General features: G+C 41.4%; 1 protein-coding gene across 1 annotated transcript; it reads right to left on the reverse strand.

Moving 5' to 3' along the window:
• Window positions 1–475: 475 nt before the first annotated feature.
• Window positions 476–21,299, reverse strand: itih6 (inter-alpha-trypsin inhibitor heavy chain family member 6). The gene is made up of 16 exons (XM_028582036.1): window positions 21,192–21,299; window positions 17,597–17,751; window positions 15,091–15,237; window positions 14,390–14,637; window positions 12,884–13,053; window positions 12,664–12,780; window positions 11,002–11,173; window positions 8,195–9,730; window positions 7,417–7,443; window positions 7,198–7,215; window positions 7,005–7,094; window positions 6,890–6,919; window positions 5,937–5,984; window positions 5,721–5,834; window positions 2,943–3,326; window positions 476–1,303 (listed from the first exon to the last, which is right to left on the reverse strand). The coding sequence occupies exons 1-16, from the start codon at window positions 21,297–21,299 to the stop codon at window positions 1,050–1,052; spliced, it is 3,618 nt and encodes a 1,205-aa protein (XP_028437837.1). The 3' UTR covers window positions 476–1,049.
• Between the last annotated feature and the right edge of the window lie 561 nt (window positions 21,300–21,860).

The raw sequence follows: 21,860 nt of genomic DNA on the forward strand, positions 1-21,860 counted from the left end.
AAGAATCTGGCTTTTGCCTAGTAATCATTCCACGACGAAATATAAGAATAATCTGATAAACATCTTCGAGGTTGTGGACAGAGTTAATGTGCGAGACATTTTGGATGAAGCACAAACCGCTGCAGCACAAATGGACATTTTGTGGTTGCCATGCCAACAGCAGGACACCGTGTCTGTTTCAGATAAAGAACACACTGCTTGAATCCAAGTCCAACTCACTGACGGAGAACAACGGCACTGTTCAGTCCTTCACTATATTAGTCCAACCATTCTTCTTCATTAGGGCTGCACAATTAATCGCGATTTTATCAAAATCGCAATATGGACCAGTGCAATATCAAAAGCAGTATTTGTAAAAGGCAACATCTGTGTCAAACCATTCTGAAATAAGTATTGTGGTGCTGCAGAGACTGCCCGGCCTACAAATCCTATTATGTGGAGTAAAGAAAAAAAATTCTTGTTTGGTACAGAACCTCGCAAAAATCACACTATAGGGGCACCTGGATAGCTCACCTGGTTAAGTGTGCGCCCCATGTGCAAAGGATCAGTCCTTGAATTCCGACCTGTCGCTGAATGTCCTTCCCCCTCTTTCTCCCCTTTCCTGTCAATAAAGGCCTAAAAATGCCCCCCAAAAAATCTTTAAAAAAAAAAAGAAGAAAAATATCACACTACAATCATTTGAATTTTAATAATTGTCAATGAAAATGAGAATAATGATACAAAAAGTTATTCCCTCCAATATCTTGAATCATATCGCAACAGCAATATCAGTCAAAATCATCGCAATTGGATATTTTTCTCATATCGTGCAGCCCTATTCCTCATTACTCCTTCATAAAGTGTCACCCTCTTTTGTAAGCACACCTGTGTTATAATTATTATTATTTTTATTATTATTATTAGACAATGTGTGGCATGTGACGTGTCATTTTAGCCTCACGGAGTCCCAGTTTGTGTTCATGCTTTTGTCCATTAACAACGCCATGAGAATTGCTGTGACCTGAGCTGTGCAGCAGAGAGGCAACAAGGCGGAGCAGACTCAGCTAGAGTTACCCATGATTCACCACATAGCTCTCGTACGGGTGACCCAGCAGTCTCTCTATCTCTCCCTTGGGCACCACCCAACACTTGCCTATGTGGCGTTTCCGCACCGTGTCTTTCAGTGTCTTGTCCTGCAAGGTGAGCAGCATGCTCTCCAATCCCCACCTCAGGGTCCCCCTGGCTGAAACCGCCTCATAGCGAGCACCTCCACCCAGATAATCCTTCACCGCTGTTACTCGCATGTCAGCGTGCTGAAACTGGCCTGTGGGCAGATAAAGGACAGCAAGGGGGGGAGGCAAATAGATGCATTTACTCAAGTCCTCTATTTAAGTATAAAACAGACTTGTGTTGTTACTTGAGTATTTCAATTTCATGCTACTTCATACTTTTGGTCCATTTCAGAGGGAAATATTGTATTCTTTACAATTTTCCAACAGCTAAATTATTTTTTCTTGTGTTCTGAAGGGGAATTATATTCTATTTATGTTTCACGTTTTTCAAGTGCAATAAATGCAACATCTTTCCACAAGTCAATGAGTAATCGTATTAAATAATTGCAATTTCAATATTGACCAAAATAATTGTGATTAGGATTTATTCCATAATCGAGCAGGCCTACTTTTACTTACTGTTTTAGAACTGTTTACAGCTCTGTATGTATGTATGTATGTATGTATGTATGTATATATATATATATACATACATACACACATACATACATACATACATACATATATATACACACACACACACGTAGGTGTATATATATATATATATATATATATAAAATTTATCATTATGCATTTACATTTACTATATTGCTGTTTGCATTCAGTTTATTCATATGCAATTACTTGTCTTATTTACCGGTATTTTACTTTTTATATTATATTATTCTATTTATTTTATATTTGATCCCTTATTTTAACTTGCACTATTTTATGTTCAGATTCTCATTTTGGTTCCACTTGCGTGATCCTCTTCTTTTTTTTTTTTTAAATACATATTTCATTAGCATTGTTGGAAGGAGTCTGAGACTTGAGATTTTGATTTCCAATGACTACTTCTCTGAAATGGGTGCGCATAAGATTAAAAAAAAAACCTTAAACTTGAATTTGGATGTGAGTTGGACAGTGAGATTGGACATTGAGTGGGTGTGTGTGTGCAGGGTCCAACATTTTGCACAATTCACAGCCAAATGCTGGTAAAATATTAAAGTGGGTGGTAGATTTGCTTCACTCACCAGCCAGAAAAAAAACCCCATTGTTAATCCATTGATTGGCTGGCAAAACTTGAACATTCACTAGCCATTTTTTGGTGGGCGAAAAAGTTAAAGGAGAAATCCGGCGCAAAATTAACCTAGGGGTTAATAACACGTGTACCGAGTCGACTGTTCTCTGGTTGTGTTTATGTTTTCATGCTAATCGAATGTGACCAGTTTTAGGGTAAAGTAAAAAGAAATCGCTATTTCTACACCACTAACAAGGCTCAAAATAGCACCACACTTCCACGGTAGCATAATGAAGGTCCCTACATGCAAACCGAAGCAATGAGAACTTTGTAAGTGTACAGACAGTTTATTAAAAAGACAGTTTATAAAGACAGTACTGCTCACGTATACAGGCAGGCGCCATGTTGGGAAAACAGTCACGACCAGTCGAACGACGAACGCCGCGCAACGTGCAATCAGTTCAGCACACGTTGCACAGTTATAAGGTAATTAGCGATTTGCCCTAAAACTGGTCACATTCGATTAGCATGAAAACATATCCCGGAGAACGGTCGACTCGGTACACGTGTTATTAACCCTTACGTTCGTTTTGCACCGAATTTGTCCTTTAATATTGAACCCTGAGGGTGTGCCACACAGAGTGCCACTGAGCTGGTGTGTGCATACGTACCCAGCAGGCCTTGGCTTGAAGCAGACAGCCCCCGCCCATCTGTGATGTAGAAGCCCAGGTGAGCCATCTGCAGGTAGCTGGGCTGTTTGTAGTGGTGGAACAGAACCAGGAAGCGCACGTCCTTGGCCAGCTCGATCCAGCAGCTCTGATGGTTGTCCACGGCAACGGTCACCCCCTGCCTCATCACCGACCCCTGCTGATTGATGGGAAGACGGTCCCGCCCTTCCCCTTCCACCACCACAGAGTCCAGTGACAGGGTGATCATGATGTCACTGGAGCCGCCCGTGGCCGAGGAAATGGTGAGCCGGTCGAAGTATGTCCGCGGGCGCTCTTCAGCACCGTGCTTGGAGGGAGCGCCCATTAGATGGCCGTCAACAATGATACCTTGAGGAGCAAGGGGACACACATTTAGAAATGGGGCTCGGGTTCGACTCCGACCCGCAGCATTTTGCCGCATGTCATCCCCCCTCTCTCTTCCCCCCTTTCTTCAGCATAAAAAATGGTGTACCTTGTATGTTAAAGGTGCTGTAGGTAGGATTGCGAAGATCCAGGACTTAAAAAATTTGAACATCAACAACTTCTCAGTCCCTCCCCCCTTTCTGCTAAAGCCCAAAACGGTCTCCTAAGCCCTCCCCCCCACAAGGGAGAATTAATGCATGTGTATGAGCAGTGATTGACACCCAGTTAGACACCCCCGGCCCTGATTTGTGCATCTCGACAGGGAGCTGTGGATTTTTGCAAATCGCACTACAGGCTGTAGGTGGTGCCAGAGGAACCGGATTCTTTTTTTTTTAATGACCTTCTTCATGTAGTTCTACTGGAACATAGGGTCAGCAAATATGACAGAAAGTTAGTTTTATAAGTCTTACCTACTGCACCTTTAAATCACATATTCCCTAATGTTCCTGATATCTGTGTGAAGTGCACAGAGGTAAAAAAGCACATTCATTTTATTTTATTACAAAAGGCACAGTTCAACAAATATTTCAAGTTTTAAGTCTATATAATAATAAACAGATGATGTTCTAATCCAACAAATCAAGACCTTTTCAATGGAATTCCATTGCTAGGCAAAAGCCTAACCCCTTGTTAACTTCCTGTCAGATGATGTCCTTTACATACACTGCAACAGGAAATCAACTTGGGGCCATTTAGAATGTTTATGTTCACATCTGTGAAAAGGTCTTCTGCAAATATGTATAATGCATGTCTAATGAAGCTCAGCGTAAATTCTTAAAGGAAGACTTCATATACCTTTTCCATCACTCATAATGATCAGCTGTTTCATGGTACGTCACTTGTCAGTAGTAATCAGAGCAGCTGTGTCGTTGTTAGTTAAACCAATCAGGGTCGGCTATTTGTCACAAGCCTATCACAGCTTGATTCCCTGCTTTATGCTCTCTCCTCCACGGTCGGCAGTTGTCGTTTCAGGAAATAGAGTGCGTCCCGCCTCCTCCCCTTCTGCCACTGGTGGTCACGCCCTCGGACCTGGGTTTTGTCTGCGCTTGGCTGTCGATGGTTCCTCTGCTCATTCACCACCACCAGTGTCTGGACACCATCAGGGGATTTGTTTGGGTTTCCCTTAAACCCTTTAGGACATTTGGGTTTGATGGAGTCCAATCTCCAGAGACTTGTACATTTACATTTTTGTCTGTACAATAAATATGTTCAGAATTGCAAGGAAGTCTCTCCTGATTGAAATAGCTTTATCATACATTTTACTTGTGTTGTTCTTTCGTACATACAATTCAAATGCGTGCCCATCTTATCTATACCTGTTGGTTAAGTCACATATTCCCTAATGTCCCTGATATTTGTGTGAAGTCCAGAGAGGAAAAAGGCACATTAATTTTAGAGTTTATGGGAGTGTACAAACATGTAACAATTCTGTAAGAGTGTAATAGAATGTATAGGTCTCATCATGCGAAGGGAAGTTCCTTTGGAGCCAAGCTCTGAATAATGGGAATAGATCCTGAAGACTTGTAAGAGGGAGCAGAGTTGGTGGAATAAGTTTAAGTTTTGTACACAGTGTGTGCGGTGTCCAAAATAAAACCCCAGACTGAAAGCCAAGTTCATTCATTTGCTCACCAGAAACGGGATTTTAACCCCGACGTTATTCATGTTATAACGTCGGCCCTGGAGGTAACGAGTCTCCCCTGGTTTTCTGACCACGGTTGGAAAACGAAACAATCAGGAGAGGTTAACACTTTGAACATTTTAACAGCTCATTAACGTGCGCTTGTTGCCCCGTGTGCGCTGATGCGCTCATCTGTTGATATTTCCGAATGCCTTCCTACAGTTGCTTAATAAAAGCGGGCTTTCCACACAAACAAACGTACATGTGTCATTAGTATGAGAACATTTTTTTTATTTTAACTGTGTCGGGCTCGGACATAAATATCTTAATGACTGTCGGGCTCAGGCCGGGCTCGGACAGAAAAATGCGGCCCAATCAGTACTCTACTTGTGGAGTCCTTCGATGGGCTTATTGGAAAGTCCTGATTTTGAATTGGGGATTAATTTGAAACTTTCTGTAATTTATGCACTGCTGTGATTTTAATTTAATTTAATAATTGAATCGTATTTTAATTGTAATTCTTTTTTTTTTTTTTTTTTTTTTTGCCAGATTGGGGGGGATTTTTTTTCTTCTTTTCATTTCATTTGTTAAAATGTTAACGTTTAAAGCAATCTGAAAATCTCAATAAAAATAGGTTTTAAAAAACAAAAAGTACATTTTTACACTTAAGTGGAAATGAGAGCTGTTATTTGTGAGCATACCTCTCTCTGGGTCCTCTACCAGTCTGAGGACATCATTAGCTCTGCCGTCCACGGTGAAACACAGGTTCTGATGCAGCTTTGGCAGCTGGACCACGAAATGAGGATCTCCATCAACTACAACAGACAACATTGAGCATTAATACAACAAGAGTACATCAAATATATTTAAACACATTTAACGGTGTAATAAAAAAATATGAATAGTAAGTTGTTGACCTGATGAGGAGAAGACCCGGATGGTGCTCAGTCTGGATGGAGCAGCGTCTAAAAAGCAAAAGACATTCAACTAAAGCACTGGTTCTCAAACTGTGGTACTAGTACCACTGGTGGTACACAAGCTCCCCCTAGTGGTACGCGGATGTTTAAAAAAAAAAATGAAATACAATAATTTGAGAACAATAATACTTAAACTATAATCACTTAAATGTAATTTAAAATGAGTGGTTGTGTAACTAATATTTTTATTGTTTCGATTTAAGCTTGCTAACATTACAGATACGTTCATGAACACATCCATAATTAGTTACGAGCTGTGATGGCGAGATAGTAAGCAGAGGTAAAATGAATGGTTCAAAAACACTGCAATCGTGGCTCCAAACAGAAACTCTTAGGAAGAGAAGTGCAGATAAGGATTAGAATATTTCGAGCAGCCTTGTTAAAACTATAGTGGACGAGGGTTAGGTTTGGGTTAAAACGCAACGCCTGGGATGGGAGCTGCGATGGGCACGTGCACAGGGAGACCACTGGTGCGAATAAAACACCTAAAAACCTCCTTAAAAAACCAAGTTTGGTTATATAAAAGCTGTTGAAAAGAAAGCCAATATATTAAAAGCAGGTTAAGAGAAACACTGGACAGGACGGACAGCGGGAGAATACAACTTTAAATAAAAGGTCACCTCCACACCTGCCCTGGCATCTCTCCTGGAGAGATTACAAAATAAATAATTAAAACAAATAAAAAAATATATAAAATTATGAAAATAAATGCCCCGGAATCGCAATATAAAAAAAAATTCTCTCCCAATGTTAAAGGATTATTATTAAAAATTAGTAAATGCTGAGGTTTAAAAGTGCTTAAAAAGTAAAAGTGCCACACAATAAATAACCATAAATATTTGTATATAACAATAGATAATTTAAAATAAGGGTAAGCACTGCTAAATACTTACCAAATGATCCAGTGTCTGCAGTATCATCCCCTAGAAATAAGTCAGAAAATGTATTTTTAATGCCTGAAAAGCAGCTACAGTACAATCTTGCCTCTAATGAGAATTTGAAACTCACAGGCGTCATAGTTGAGATCGTAGTCGTAGTCATAGGTTGCGTCGTAGTCTGGGAAAATAGAGGCAAGCAATGAGTTGTCATTGCTTGCCTCTATTTTTAGGACACAAGTTTAGGACATGTTCTGCTGCTCAAGAATACATTTTGATTTTACAAAAAACAACAGGATGAGAAGCATTAATATTGATACACTCACCTTTTACAAGATCGATATCTATAGGAGATAGAACACAAGATAGAGTTATATTCAGTTCCAATGCGGTCATGTAGCTGATTAGCATGGTATATCATAATTAAACACCTGTCAGGGTATCACCTTTACATTTTTATACATTTTCGTATCAGATAAAATGAGATTGAAAGCTCAGAAGAATGTGATCTGTCACTGCAAAATAAAAATAAAATTCAGCTTCACCTTTCCTCTGAATGAAAGTGGAGACATCTGGTGGAGAGATGAAGAACATTCAGTTAGGAATAAATATACAAAAGTATGCACCCTGAAGATTCAGCTTGTAACTTGATTGATGATAGACTTGACTGGGTGTAACCTAGTCTGGATCAACGAAGGTACATTTCCAGGATAGTTGCCTGACATCCGGCAAGTCAAACTCTGTTCGCTTGGGGAAATAATCTTCGAGCTAGCAAGCTACATGCTTTAAATGCTAAGTTTTGAAGATTTTTGTATGGCGCAACAAGGCAGGCCTGCCTGGTTCTTTCGGGGAGTGGTTGTAAAGATTTACAAAGAATATGTTTATGACATTTCTTCTCTAACTGGGACGTTTTGGGACCGATTGGTGGGATTGGTGGGATTGCTGTGGACGAAGTACACAAGGAGATACACTGGTAAGAGACAATGAGGTTTAACCATGTATCCAGCTAATTTAAATAGCTCACATTTCTGTATTGTGTGAACAGTTAACTTAATTTAATATTGTATGTGGCGTTTTCTTTTGTGGGGAGCAAATATTCCACCAAAACAAGTCCTTCCCGAGACTATTTAGCAGAACCACTGCTAAATGGTCACTGCGTCCGGAGCTTAGCGCCACCCAAGACGATTGGGATTGGTTTAAAGAAATGCAAATAACCCAGAGCATTTTTTTCTCCTATCCCAGAATGTATGTGTGGTGTAGCCAGACCCTACTCCGCAGCACTGTGGAGATAGGTCTGGCGATGTGAAACTAGGTGTAACCTACCCAGAAGCCCTGCTGCTTCCCACAGCCGCGGCCCGTCTGTGACACCAGGCATGGGAGCAAAGGTGGCTGACACGAAGGTGGCGATGGTCAGGTCAGTGTTGTTGTCTTCCACAGCCGGAGCCGGTGCCGGGGTGGGAGAGGTGAGCGGAGGCAACAGTTTGGGCAGGGCGGTGGTGATTTCAGGCACATCTGGAGCAGATGTGCTGCTGTTTTCTGCCTCTGTGGAGGGCACAGTCACTTTGACAGAAGGCAGGGCTGGCCTCGCCGTACTGGGCTGTTGGGTAAGGGGTCTCCCTGGCAGGGTCGCAGGGGCAGTTGTGACTGAACTAAGTGGAGGTGCGGAGCTCGTGGTGAATGTTAGCATTGTGGTGGTTGTTTTCAAGGCTTTGGCCTGGGGGGTGGAGACTTTTCCAGGTGCAGGGGGTGCCGCTGTTTTTAGAGCATTAAGCACAGAGGTGGGTATCTTACCCGCAGGAGGAGGAGGAGGGGGGGGGGGAGGAGGAAGAGAAGCAGTTTTGGATTCATTTTGAGAAGGAGTGGGCTTTTTACCAGAGAATGGAGTTGGGGATGAGATTTTTTTATTCTGCTTTGGCGGTGGCTGATGAGGGTCTGGTTTTCTTTTGTTAGGCCTGGCGTTAAAAGGTGCGCTGGGCTTCTTTGCAGCACCGGCAGCAGATATTTTGGTGACGGCAGTAGTCATTGCTGTCGTTGTAGTCGCTGCCGTGGTGGGTTTTGCGGTGGTTGGAGCTTGAGCTGCTTCATCTACATCCGGCTTGACTACGACTAAAGAAGTGACTGGTGTTACAAAGTTATACTTGAGGGATAGGTTGGTGGCCTTGTCTGCCAGTAGCCTTTGAGTTGCAGGGTCAGTAGCGTTCAGTTTGGCCATGAGCAGCTCCTTGATGGTGGAATACGCCCAGAGACGGCGCACAAAGCTGGAGATTCCTTCCATGTCTCCTGAGCAGTCGAGTAAAACTTCACTCCCGTTCCCCTTTGCACTGGAAATCAACACATCGTTCTCCAACTTGACGTGTTGCTTTGAGTCAGTGGCGGACATTGACACCTTAAAATCCTTGACCCCTGGTTTGACTCTCCCAGCCACCACCAACTCTGAGCCTTGGAAGTAGTTGGGGAACAGGGAGCGGGTGATGTCAAACGCCTGGTCATCCAGGTACGACAGCTGGATGTCTGACAGCAAAGGGCTGGCCACTTCGTCGTAGAAGCCCTTCAGCTGCAAGTCTGCGTCTGCATCCTCGTACACCATCCGAGCCACGCCGCGGTTATCCAGAGCCAGGCGTTTCAGGAGGATGAAGTCGGCGTCGTCTCCAAAGGCCAGGCCAAACAGAGAGGAGGAGCCCAAAGCTTTCTTGGCGTTGTTAAGGATGGTGTCGCCAGCCGTCACTCCGATGGTTGCCTCCCCATCCGTAAGGAAAATGACCAGAGGGACACGGCGGGATGAGAGGTGGCTGGAAGAGGCAGAGGATGGAGGGTTGACCAGCTGGGCAGCTGAAAGCAGAGCTGCATTGATATTTGTCCCTGATACAGAAGAGTGGGACAATCAGTGTTAAAGGAAGAGGACAAACCAAACATAATGTAGTTGAAAATAATCAACTTTAGATGAACTATTGGAGGAAGGTTTGTCTGGTATACAGAGCTGCTCCATTAGCTCTAGATACAGATAAATTCAATTTAAAGTCTTACACAGACTGCATTACTCCACAACCAAATTTAACAAGATTTTTAAACCAGTCCCCCGTGTGACAGATGTGGTATCTCAGAGGGATCACACTTACTCTGGCACTGTCCAGTATTAAATCATTTCTTGTGTCTTTCAAAACAATGCCAGATTCAGCCAGATTGTAATCTGGCTATTCTTGGTTGCTCTGACAGTACGGAGGCCCTTCCTCCCCATCATAAAGCAATTATTGGAGCAGGCAAGGTTGCAGCTAAAAAATAACTAATACTTAATTGGAAGTCTCCACTAATTTCAGGACGTGGCCCAATGAAATGCTTTCTATGGCAAGATGAAACAGTTTCTTTAAAAAAAAAAAAAAAAAAAAAAAAGGGATTCACAAAAATACTTGATGATACTTGAAATATTGCTTGATTAGACCTTAATGTCTGATTTGTGTGTTACTACGCCCTTAATCTGAGCATGCTTTGATCTTGCACTCTGATACTCTGGCACCCCTCCACGTTCTCCTGTTTGTGTGTGTGTGTTTTGTTTGTTTTTAGTTTTCTTTCTTTTTATTGCCTGTGTTTGCTTTTTTTATAATGCTGTATCATCTAGTTTATTGTGTGACTGTTATGAGAAAAATTTAAAATAAAATATTAAAAAGAAGAAAATTATAAATGTTTGGCTACAATGCCACAGCTCCAACACTAGGGATGTAACAATGCATGGTGAGTCGGTTAAAAATACATATAAATGTGTTAAGGTTACAACCAGTTGAGATTTTTTTTAAATGAATCGCGATGCAATTTTTAAACAGCCTAGGAAATAATCTACTTTTGATTTCACGTTGGACTTCAGACGTCCCTATGTGTTCATATTTTAGAGATTTATTTATTTTGATGTGGGATTTTCCTTTGCTATTTAACATAACACACAATCTCAGTTGCACTTTTGATAAGAAGACACATATGTAGTTTTGTCACAATTTATATTACTAAAGGAATTTTTTTCAGTCATTTGTCTACAGCTTATTCTGTAAAAGAATTGTAAGAAAATAGTATCGCAAACTTGAAATCGTAACGAAGCAGGAGTTAAATGTATCCCTATCAAACAATATCACATTTCAACTCACATCCTTCTGCAATAATCCTCTTCACAAAGTCTTTGGCGTCTCGTACATTCTGCCGAGTCGCCCGAACTGTTCGTCCTTTCTTCCAGGTGTGAACTTTGTCTGAGAAGGTGATGATATTGAAGTGGTCTCCCTCTCTCAGGTCCCCGAGAATGGTGCCCATGGCCTGCTTGGTCTACTGACAGAAATGTTTAGAATTATTGACAGAAATACCACATTCTTTTTGCAGAATAAAGATAGATAAACCGTGCAGTAATAATGTGATACTGTAAATATATTTTACTATTTATTCATTACATGTCATTTAGCTGAAGCTTTTATCCAAAGCGATTTACAATTGCTATATATGTCAGAGGTCGTACGCCTCTGGAGCAACTAGGGGTTAAGTGTCTTGCTCAGGGACACATTGGTTGACGCATCGCAGTGGGAATCGAACCCAGGTCTCCCACACCGAAGACGTGTCATATCCACTTATATTTATTTATTGTTTGTGCATCTTTAGAGTGTCTTGCACTTTACCCCCCATCCCTTGCTGCTGCAACAGTGTGAATTTCCCAATTGCAAAGGATAAAGGATTTTGAATCTTGAATATTGTTATTATATTATATTTTAGCAGGTTTTCTCATGCAGCTGTAGCCACAGGGAGTCTATGAACAGGGGCGGAGCGAGGGGGTGGCTTCTGGACTGAATGTTTTCTTAAAAAGCCCCGAATCTTTTAGGGTTTTAAAATAACTTAAACTTTGTGTCTTTTCCCCTCAAATCTCTGGAGCAAAAGTTCTATTACTGGGGAAATATCGCCATTCATTCTGTGAACTCTACTAAAAAGAGGTTTCAAGATTAGTGGTCTATATCCTCGACGTTTCACTTCCGGGATTGCTCCGTTGCCGATGGAAATCCCGCTGGATTTCACTCATTTAGGCCGGATATCCGTTGCCCTGGGGTTCTTTTGTGTTGGCGTTCTAAACTCCGGTGGATTTCTGAGGACTATGGTTAACTGCTCCTCAGATCTCTGCAGGGTAAATCCAGACAGCTAGCTAGACTATCTGTCCAATCTGAGTTTTCTGTCGCACGACTAAAACAACTTTTGAACGTACACATGTTCCACCAAAACAAGTTCCTTCTCGAGCGGCGGCACCGTGGCTCCGTCCAGCGCTTAGCGCTGCCCAAGACGATTGTGATTGGTTTAAAGAAATGCCAATAAACCAGAGCACGTTTTTCTCCCATCCCAGAATGCTGTGTGGACTAGACAGAACTTCCTTTGCAGCTCAGCGGTGGAAGAAGGTCTGGCAAAGCAAGACTACAAGATTAGTAATGCTGTTTACGCCATATTCCTACCTACATTATGGAACTTAAAAATAGAAACATCAGACAAGTTTTTCCCCTTTTAAGGTGTGAAAAGGAGTACTCAACATTTGTTGTGTTCTGGTTTCAGAATGATGAAGACAGTTGAAAAACAATAAGATACAGTACAGGATGATTCTTTGCCTTGGCAACTATCATGTTTTTCCCATATGATGTACAGATTTGTTGGCATATTATTATCAAACGACTTGAAAAATAGTGCACATAGCTGCTAAATGGAGCATGCCACCGGACCTCCCCTAGGTTTGGGCTGAGCCCCGAATGTTTACAACCTCTGGCTCCATGTCCCCATGTCCACTTTACCTGTTTCATCTTAGTGCCTATCATTGAGCCACTGACATCAATGACAAATATAACATCCTTAGGAACCACAGGAAGCCCTCTGGGTGCAAAGTAATGCACAAAGTAGCCGTCATACACCTGAGGGGAAAAAAAAGACAACCTTTAGTATTTTTGTATTGTGACAAACAATCACACTCATGTGTATTTGACAGGCCAGAAGTAAAAATCCAATGCTGCTGACCTGTACTTCACCCATGAGGTCTTTAAGATCCACATCATAATGGATGATGAAGTCTGCGTTTAGACCTTTAGAGGAGATGCTGTTCTGCTGCTGTAGAGTAGGACTGTAGTGAACCCGAGCACAGCAAGCGCTCTGCTCCACATGAGTTGAGGCAGGAGGCTCTGCGTCACCTGTATGAACATAGAACAGGGTTAAACCCATGTAGCAGTAGTCTGAAATGGTTAAAGTAATCATCAATAACATTTCCTTTTTGGGAAATACTCTTATTTGCTTTCTCGCCGAGAGTTAGAGGAGAGGATAGATGCCACTCGCAAGTCTGGACGGTAAATATGAAGCTACAGCCAGTTAGTTCAGCTTAGCATAAAGACTAGTCTGGCGCTTTCGAAAGGTAAATTCGGTTTTTGTGGCCCACCGCGGCGCTGTGGTGGAGGGTCTGGGGAGTCCACACAGCATTCCGGGATGGGAGAAAAACATGCTCTGGTTTATTGGCATTTCTTTAAACCAATGACAATTGTACCAAGCAACGGCGCCTCTGCAAAATAGTCTAGCTAGCTGTCTGGATTTACCCTGCAGAGATCTGAGGAGCAGTTAACCATAGTCCTCAGAAATCCACCGGAGTTTAGAATGCCAACACAAAGAAAGCCCAAGGCGACATATATCCGGCCTAAATGAGGGAAATCTGTCGGAATTTCCATCGGCAACGGAGCAATCCCAAAAGTGGAACCATTGAGGATAGACTACCTTTGGATAGAGCTAAACTGAGCTAAGCCAGCTGCTGGCTGTAGCTTCATATTTAATAGGGGTGAAGTTTGAAGGAAATTAATGTAATGCTATTTTAGTGTTGGAAACAAGCTTTACACGCCACAAGAAGCTGTTTGGAGCACCTTACACATGATTCTGACATAAAAACATCTTGATAAGCACTTGACTGAAAAGCTATTTCTGATGTGGAAACAAGCTTTACACGCCAGCCCAAGCTTTAAGCCCCTGAGGTGCTGTTCCACAGGTAGAGTAATTGACGTACTTTTTACCTTTTTGATCAATAAAAGTCATATTTGCAGTTAAAACCTTCGGTTCCATTTATTTCCATGAGATCTTAGTTGGGTTTCCAGACAAATCACTGCTTGTATGTATGCCTGTGTAGTGTTGCGGTGTGCGTGTGGTCAAAAACGGTATGTGCTTTCGGGTTGCATCGCAGGAACCAAAGATTGGTTCCTATTTATACCAAGGGCACTAACTGGCTCTTACACTGTATGCATCGATATTTTCACTTTGTATTGACAATATTGGATCGCTGAGGATTAAATCGGTATATCGATGCAGATCTATGTATCCCCCTAATATTTACCGTACAAATGTGAGAGTGGTACCTGATGGTCGGTGTACCTGTACTTTACAATAGTGTAGAAGTATTTTAAGATTTCTTCTTTGAAAGTTGATCATCCTAATGAACCATCTCAAAAATATACTGTACGGTATATCGACTTGTAATAACTCAGATTTTACCTTGAGCAGTGTTGGAGAGCAGTCGGCTCGTCTTAAGAGGAAAGGCTTTGATGAAACTGATGCCCGTCCGCTCCATTATACTGACGTCTAAGGTGAGGTTCTGCACGGGCTGTCCCGGCCTCAGACCCAGACTGAGCTCGTAGCGGCCGAGCCGCCGAGGCAGCAGCTCCTCGTAGCTCAGGGAGAAGGACATCCGAGCTCCCGACGGCACGCTCACCGCCACGCGGAACTTGTCAATCTCCCTCTCTCTGGAACACCGCACAGTAAAAAGGGAAGGGAAACTCACAATACTGGATTGGATGTCAGTCTCCTCTCATAAAAACTGTGTAAGAACCGGTTCACATTAGAGCTGGGCAATGTGGAGAAAATCAAGTATATAATATAATTTTGGTGCTTTCACAAAATATTTACACAATGAAATTTTTGGAAAATAATCTTTAATTATGTGGATATAATGACGATGAGTGGGTAAAATAATAGAACAGCTAAATGATATCACTTTACTGTAATGCATCCTTTAAAACCAGAAAAAGACAACACTTCATACTTCAACTCGTCATATTGCGATATCCAAAATTTCAGATGGTATCTAGCCTCATATATCGATATAATATCGATGCTGTATATTTCCCAGCTCTAATTCACATTCCAAAATGTTATTTTGTGGAAGCTTAAGAAATAAGAACAAATTTGGGACTGACTTTGTGGCAACAAGTCCGGCTGTTTTTCCTTGCTTCTTGGCGGCATCGTAAATCTTCCTGGCAGCAGCTCTTTCCTTCACCTGGGCCACATACACCTTGCCGTTGGAGGTGCTGATGGGATGGAGGAAAGAGGCAGAAGAAATAGCTCTCTGTGTGACTCACAGTGGCCAGATTATATTTCACTCACAAACACGCCCTGGCCTGCATTGATTGACTTTATTTTGCTCCGTGTATTTCCAGAGTGATCACAAAGCTGCTTCACAAACACGCATCATGCTTGTTTGCAAATGGAGTTTCTACCATGGGGAAAAGGGGGTGGGGGTCATAAACAGGGCGAGGAGTGGAAAAGTAGTAATTTCCCTCTGAAAACAGCGTTAATGAAGAGAGATCTAGCAGGCCGATGACGCCGCGTGCTACACCCGGCAAAATCCCAACCTAAACCACCGCTCCAAAGTGGGATCCAACTCACACAGTGCACTTCCTAGACTTCAGTGACCGCTGGTGGCACGTGACAAGGTGCTAAATTAAGGTCAAGCCCTTTGAACAAATATATCCAAAGAGAAAAAAACATCAAGGGCTTACTAAAATAAACCCACAGGCTTGAAGCGGGTCTTGTTTGAGAAACAGAGCAGAATGGCAAGAGTGGAAAATGGAGCCGCTTGTATTTATGTATGTGGTTGCCAGCAGGCCGGCAGGCTGAGGGGTAAAGGAACGGCTGTACATCAGTTACTTACACATAGAACACAGAGTTCTTAGTTTCAGACACAGAAATGCCAAAGAACTAACGTAACACATTTGCCACAGCTTTTTTTTTTTTTCTTCTCCTCTGGGGTATTTGGTGATGTGCAGACGACTGTATAGGTTCTGAGTGTGAAAATGTGTGCAAGTGTGCGTGTCTGTGAAAGACAGAAGTCAAGGATTATGGTTGTAAAAAAAAAAAAAATACAAGCTCCAGACTCACACATACTTAAAAAAAATCTAAGTCTACGTCCACTTCCATGTAGGCACGCATACATACTGTACATTTAGGCGTGTGTTTAAGTGTGTGTATATGTGTGTGTGTGTGTGTGTGTAGCGTATCTAAACTGGCAGACTGCCTCAGTAAACTGTGCGGGGGAGAAAAGGGGAACTGGGCACAGTCCTGTCATTTTCTCTACTAACTTTCTGACTTCCATTTACAAAGCCTGGTATTCATGTGCCCCGAGGTTCCCCCTCCTCCTGACCTGCTTCCGCTCCCAAACCCAGCTCCAGGTTTGGGGTTTGGCCTGCAATGTTGACTTGTTTGTTTTGTTTATATTTAGCCATTTTTGAAGAAGAGCGGTCAGCAAACCCTCTCGGTAATCAAATTATGCATCTCTCCTGCGGACCGGAATTCTAGTCCCTTACATAATTCCTCTGAAGTTTTATTTCTGGATTCTGCCCATTAACGAGAACATTACTTTTATTTATTGCAATTTTTTCCCCCATAGAGCAGGGACCTTGTTATTTTCCTTGTCAACTTTAATACTTTTGACTCAGTGGGTTTGGATAAAGTCCCCGTTTGTTGTGATGAATTATCATCCAAAACACAGTAAATGTAATGGTAATTGTTTGCATTTCCTGGCTTTCAAGGCGATGTTAGAGATTAGAAGTATAGGAAATGAAAGGACATACACTCAGGCTATAACTACACCACTAGGTTTTCATTTTGATGCAGCGTTTTAAAACAACAACGATCTCCTTCCACACGAGAGTTTTAGCTCCAGTAGCAGAACTAATCTCCGTCCATATTAACACGTCTGACAACAGGTATCACATGACCATTCGCATACACTGGGCATGTGCGTGCTGGTGTAAACAGGAAGCAGATTTTCGGACATTTTAATCTGCGGTTGAAAATTATGGATGTTTAAGTTGAAAACACAGAAAATACTTTGGAGAAAGAACACCAACGGTGAAAAGTAAGATCAGGGATTTATCAGCTTGGAGCGATAGCAAGGTGGAACTGTCAAAATTGAAAATGAACTTTTTTGGCGCTTTTTCCGACATTTTTTTCAATGCTTTTGACACTTTTTAAAATGTTTGTCACTTTTTTCAAAGCTTTTTTATTCATGGTCAATAAACCTAATTTATATGACATTATACCTAATTTTTGAGTTAAAAAAGGCAGAAATTATGAATTATTTTTACTAATAGTTAAGATCAGAGTACGTTGAGTGGAAAATCACAGACTGGTATTTCTCAAAGGTTAGTGAGGATATACTAATGCTCAAATGCTATAAAATTGAATAAAACACACACAATTCAACAAAAGTAATCATTAATTTACCTGCGAAGATCGTTGTATGGGTTCCAAACAACGTACATCAATGCATCCATGTTATTTTTGGGCATTGAAAAAAAGGGGCAAATTTGACCCAAGGACAACACAAGGGTTAAATCAAAACGTAGTAGTGTAGCATTCAAATAACATATACAGGAAGTAGTGATGTAGAAGCGCTGTCTACTGTGGGAGTGAAAGACTTACATGGTGAAGTTGGAGATGAAAGCAGAGGAGGGCAGGTCCACCTCGAAGGCCGCCTCCTTGGTGATGGGCAGCTGGTTCCAGACTGAACTCTGGACTCTGGTAACAGCATAGCGGGACACCACGGAACACCTCACATGGTAGTCTGTCACCTTCAGCTAGTGACATCACAAACACATGCACAAATCCCTACAGAGGCTGGAGCAGAAAGCACTGGAGCTGAGGAGGCTTTACAAGACGGACCCGGGTTCCAACCCTGCTCGTCTGTGTGGAGTGTGCATGTTCTACCCGTGTCTGTGTGGGTTTTCTTTAAAAACATGTCCCCCCTCCCTCTCTACCGAGCTGATGTGCCTCTGGCGTCATAAGGCTGCCGGGAATCACCCAGCTGGGTGCTACACTTTGGTGGTGGTAGAAAGTAGTCCCGAGTGTCTATGATAAAGCTCTATATAAATGTAATGAATTATTATTATTATTATTATTATTATTATTACAAGGACGGACAAGACCAGTGGTGGAATGTAACTTAAGTACATGTATTCAAGTACTGTACCTAAGTATAAATGTTGAGGTACATGTACTTTACTTGAGTCTCTTCTTTTCAAGCCACTTTCTACTTCTACTCTGCTACATTTCAGAGAGAAATATTGTACTTTTTACTCCACTACATTCATCTGACAGCTTTAGTTACTTTACACATTAAGATGTTTGCACACAAAGCACATGTAGTTTATAAAATATGATGTTTTATTATAAACTAGCCAACAATATAACGGCCTACAAGTCCAGCTGAAATAATTAGAACAGAAAACACACAACTGTTTGGATCCTTTCCACTTTCTAAAATGGCAGGATTTTTCTGCATCGAGTACTTTTACTTTTAAAACTTTAAGTACATTTTCCTGATGATACTGACATACTTTTACTTAAGGAACATTTTCGATGCAGGACTTTTACTTGTAACAGAGTATTTTCACAGTGTGGTATTACTACTTTTATTTAAGTAAAGGATCTAAATACTTCTTTCACCACTGGACAAGACACATTATTGTCATCCACTGAATGCAAGAAAGGTGGTCTTTGAGGGCTGATAACAGCGGTGGAAGAAGTATTTCAATTCTTTACTTCAGTGAACGTACTAATACCCAACTGTGAAAATACTACAAGTAAAAGTATGCAAGTATTATCCGCCACATGTACTTAAAGTATCAAAAGTCAAAGTACTGATTGTGCAGTGAAGTGTTCCCTGGCAGTGTGTTCCTCTTCTATCTGATGTTTCTGGATTCATATTCCTGCTGCATTCATGTATATGTTGTATTTTGCTGTAGATGTTCCAGATTGTGCTCATTTGAACTCCTTTATAAACTGTTGGTAGTTTAATCTACAGCCATGCATCATATTCTATGTGTTTGTAGCGTCGCTGTCCTGTGAGAACCACATATCTCTAAAAAAGTTCAGAAAAACAGCCCCGTTTTCAGCTTTGTGACGATGCATTTTCCAGCTGATTTAGCTTTAAGAAGGAGGAGAACTTTCTCAACACATAAAGGAACATTTCGTCTGTCAGTTTATCACAAACATAACGTCAAAAAATCTGGAGATACATGGTTTTCACTGATCAGGAAGGGGATGAAAAACATCTCAAAATCTGAAAACTAAAGCTGTCAGAAAAATGTAGTGGAGTAGAAGTATAAAGTTGCATAACGTGTAAGTAACCAATAAAGAGTACAAGCACACTGAATTTGTACTCAAGTACAGTATTTGAATACATGTAGTCACATTCCACCGCTGGCTGATAATGGAGTTTTGTCACTTAGTATTAAATACTGATTCAGATCCTAACTTCATGGCACATTGACACACTGCTGGGAGAGCCCCAATCAGATCAGAGTATAAGAGACAACCGTGAATGCTTACTTAAACCAACCCCCCCGTCCTTCCCTGATGCGTAGGGAAAACAAATCATAAACCTCACACACAACCTGTTCTTTGTTTTGTCCCATACCGCGGTCGGCCCTGCATCGCTCCGGCGAGTCAACCAGACAACACAAAGCAGTTTCCTGCATGCCGTCTCTGTCCTCCTCCGGTTTCCTGGCGTGAGCCAATCTGTTCAGCGGTGGTCACATTACTGCAGGACGAGGCCGGCGAGGCGACAGGCAGCAGGAAGAGAGCCACATCGGCCCTCCTGCTCACTGCTATTTAGGAAGGCTGTGGTCTGTGCTGTACAGACTGTATTACTGTGTGTTTTCAGGGGATTGCTTCACAGTTTAACACTGAAGCAAAGTGAAGGGAAACCACAGTGGAGCTACTGATGACACCATGGAAGCTTGGTCTGCAACTCACTTTGTAGGCTATCAGTGGTGGAAAGTAACTCATTTTACTTAAGTACTGTACATAAGTGCAATTTTTGTACTTGACTTAAGTATTTTCATTTTATATTCCTTTATACTTTTATAAATAGAAATATTGTACTTTTTACTTCACTGCATTTATTTAACTGCTGTAGTTATTTTTGACTTTTCCCCCTCTAAACTCTTCAGATGTTTATTAAAAAAAATTAGATATATATATTTGAATCCCAAAGAAATCAAATCAAAAATCAAAGATTAGGAAAAGCTTAATATATTCAAGAAAGAAATGTGTGTAACAGAGCTTAGTTTTTTTTTTCTCTCTCTCTCACATTTGTAGATACAATAAATGTTTAACAGGAACTAAGAAATTGAGTCTCCTATGTTGTTTCATGAGGAGCTCCAATCTTACACTAACTGTCAGATTAATATTTAACATTTAATGACAGTAACCGGATAAACTTACCACTGCTTTTGTTGGTTTGCTTTGACGTCTTACTCTCTGGAAAAGAAACAAGACAAGCAAGTCACTCAAGTGCATGGGTAGTTTTGTAAAATGTGCTTTTAAGATAAGAGGCCAACGGCACACTGTGGTGATGAGATGCATAATACAATGTATTAGTACCATTGTTTGTCCAAAATCTCCACAGTCTGCCTATGTGAGGGTTGGGTCACGATTTTGTGTCGAGATAGTCTGAATCTAAGCCATTCATGAATGGAGGGGAAGTGGAACTGGAAATAAATGCTTTCACTGTACACAGGGCCAGTGAGGGTTGCACAAGTTGCACACAAGTCATTGCTGTGTCAATACTTTACCACATATCCTGGTCATTGCTGGGAATCTAACAAAACAAATGTTTAAGAGTGGAAAACCTTTAGAGGAAAACGTATAAATCACATAATTTATAGATATATATATTTTTAAATAGGACCACATTTTAATGTTCTGGCCCAGTGAGTATTGGTTGCAAAATCTCACTTTGGGAAATATATACTACTCTTAAATTCTCACCAACAGCATTTTTGCAGTGTTACCAATAATTTAAATTCTGCAAAAGTCTTACCAAATATTTGCGATTAGGGTACAGATATTATTCACATACAACATACTGTTCTGTGTAAATTATTGTTAGTGTTCCTGCCTCGATTCAGCCTGCTTTAACAGAGGGGTGTGTTTCACAAAGCAGCATAAATTGTAGCCATCAATGATTTTTTGACACAAAATTTTAAAAAAAGGTAAATAAAGAAAAATATACCTGTAAAAGAACATTTGCTCCCAGGTTTGCTTCATAATCCCTTGTTAATCCCTCTTGCACATACAAAGTGAGGAACACTAGAATGCACTGGATCCGCAGGTTCATCATGTCCACGATAATTCAGCTTTTAGGCGCTCAGATGAGGTGCTCTCAGGTTCTCAGCAGTTGTGCACATACCTCACATTTTACACAAGTTCTTTTCTGCAAGGGGCCGGCTTTCCCCTCCCTCACCTCGGCTTAGTTTACTTCCACCGCAGTGATAATGAAAGAAGTTATGATACGAGTAAAACATGTTTAAAAAGCATGAAGTTGAGTCAGAAAGTTGCGTGAGTCCCACTGGCTTTAAAGAAAGCAGCTCCCAGCTTGTATGCTTGCATACTGGAAATTTCACAGACTGCTGCCACCGAGGTGCACGAGAGAAATGAGGGATTGTTAACCCCTGCTCGGCTATTTGGGGAAAATGCACCGCTACCAAAACACCTCCCCTTCCCCCTCTCTGTAGGAGTGCTCCTAAAATATGCTCCAGTCTGAGTTTTATTCCCTAAATTACTCCCAAATACGAGTTTTCATTTCCCCTGAGAGCTCTTTCCCAAAGAGCCATTATTGGCTGAATGGAACAGAACATTGGTCCGCTGTGGTACTTTGTTCAATTTAACTTCTCTGCGGGAG

This window comes from Perca flavescens, chromosome 7, assembly GCF_004354835.1.
Source record: "Perca flavescens isolate YP-PL-M2 chromosome 7, PFLA_1.0, whole genome shotgun sequence".
In the NCBI taxonomy this organism is placed as follows: domain Eukaryota; kingdom Metazoa; phylum Chordata; class Actinopteri; order Perciformes; family Percidae; genus Perca; species Perca flavescens.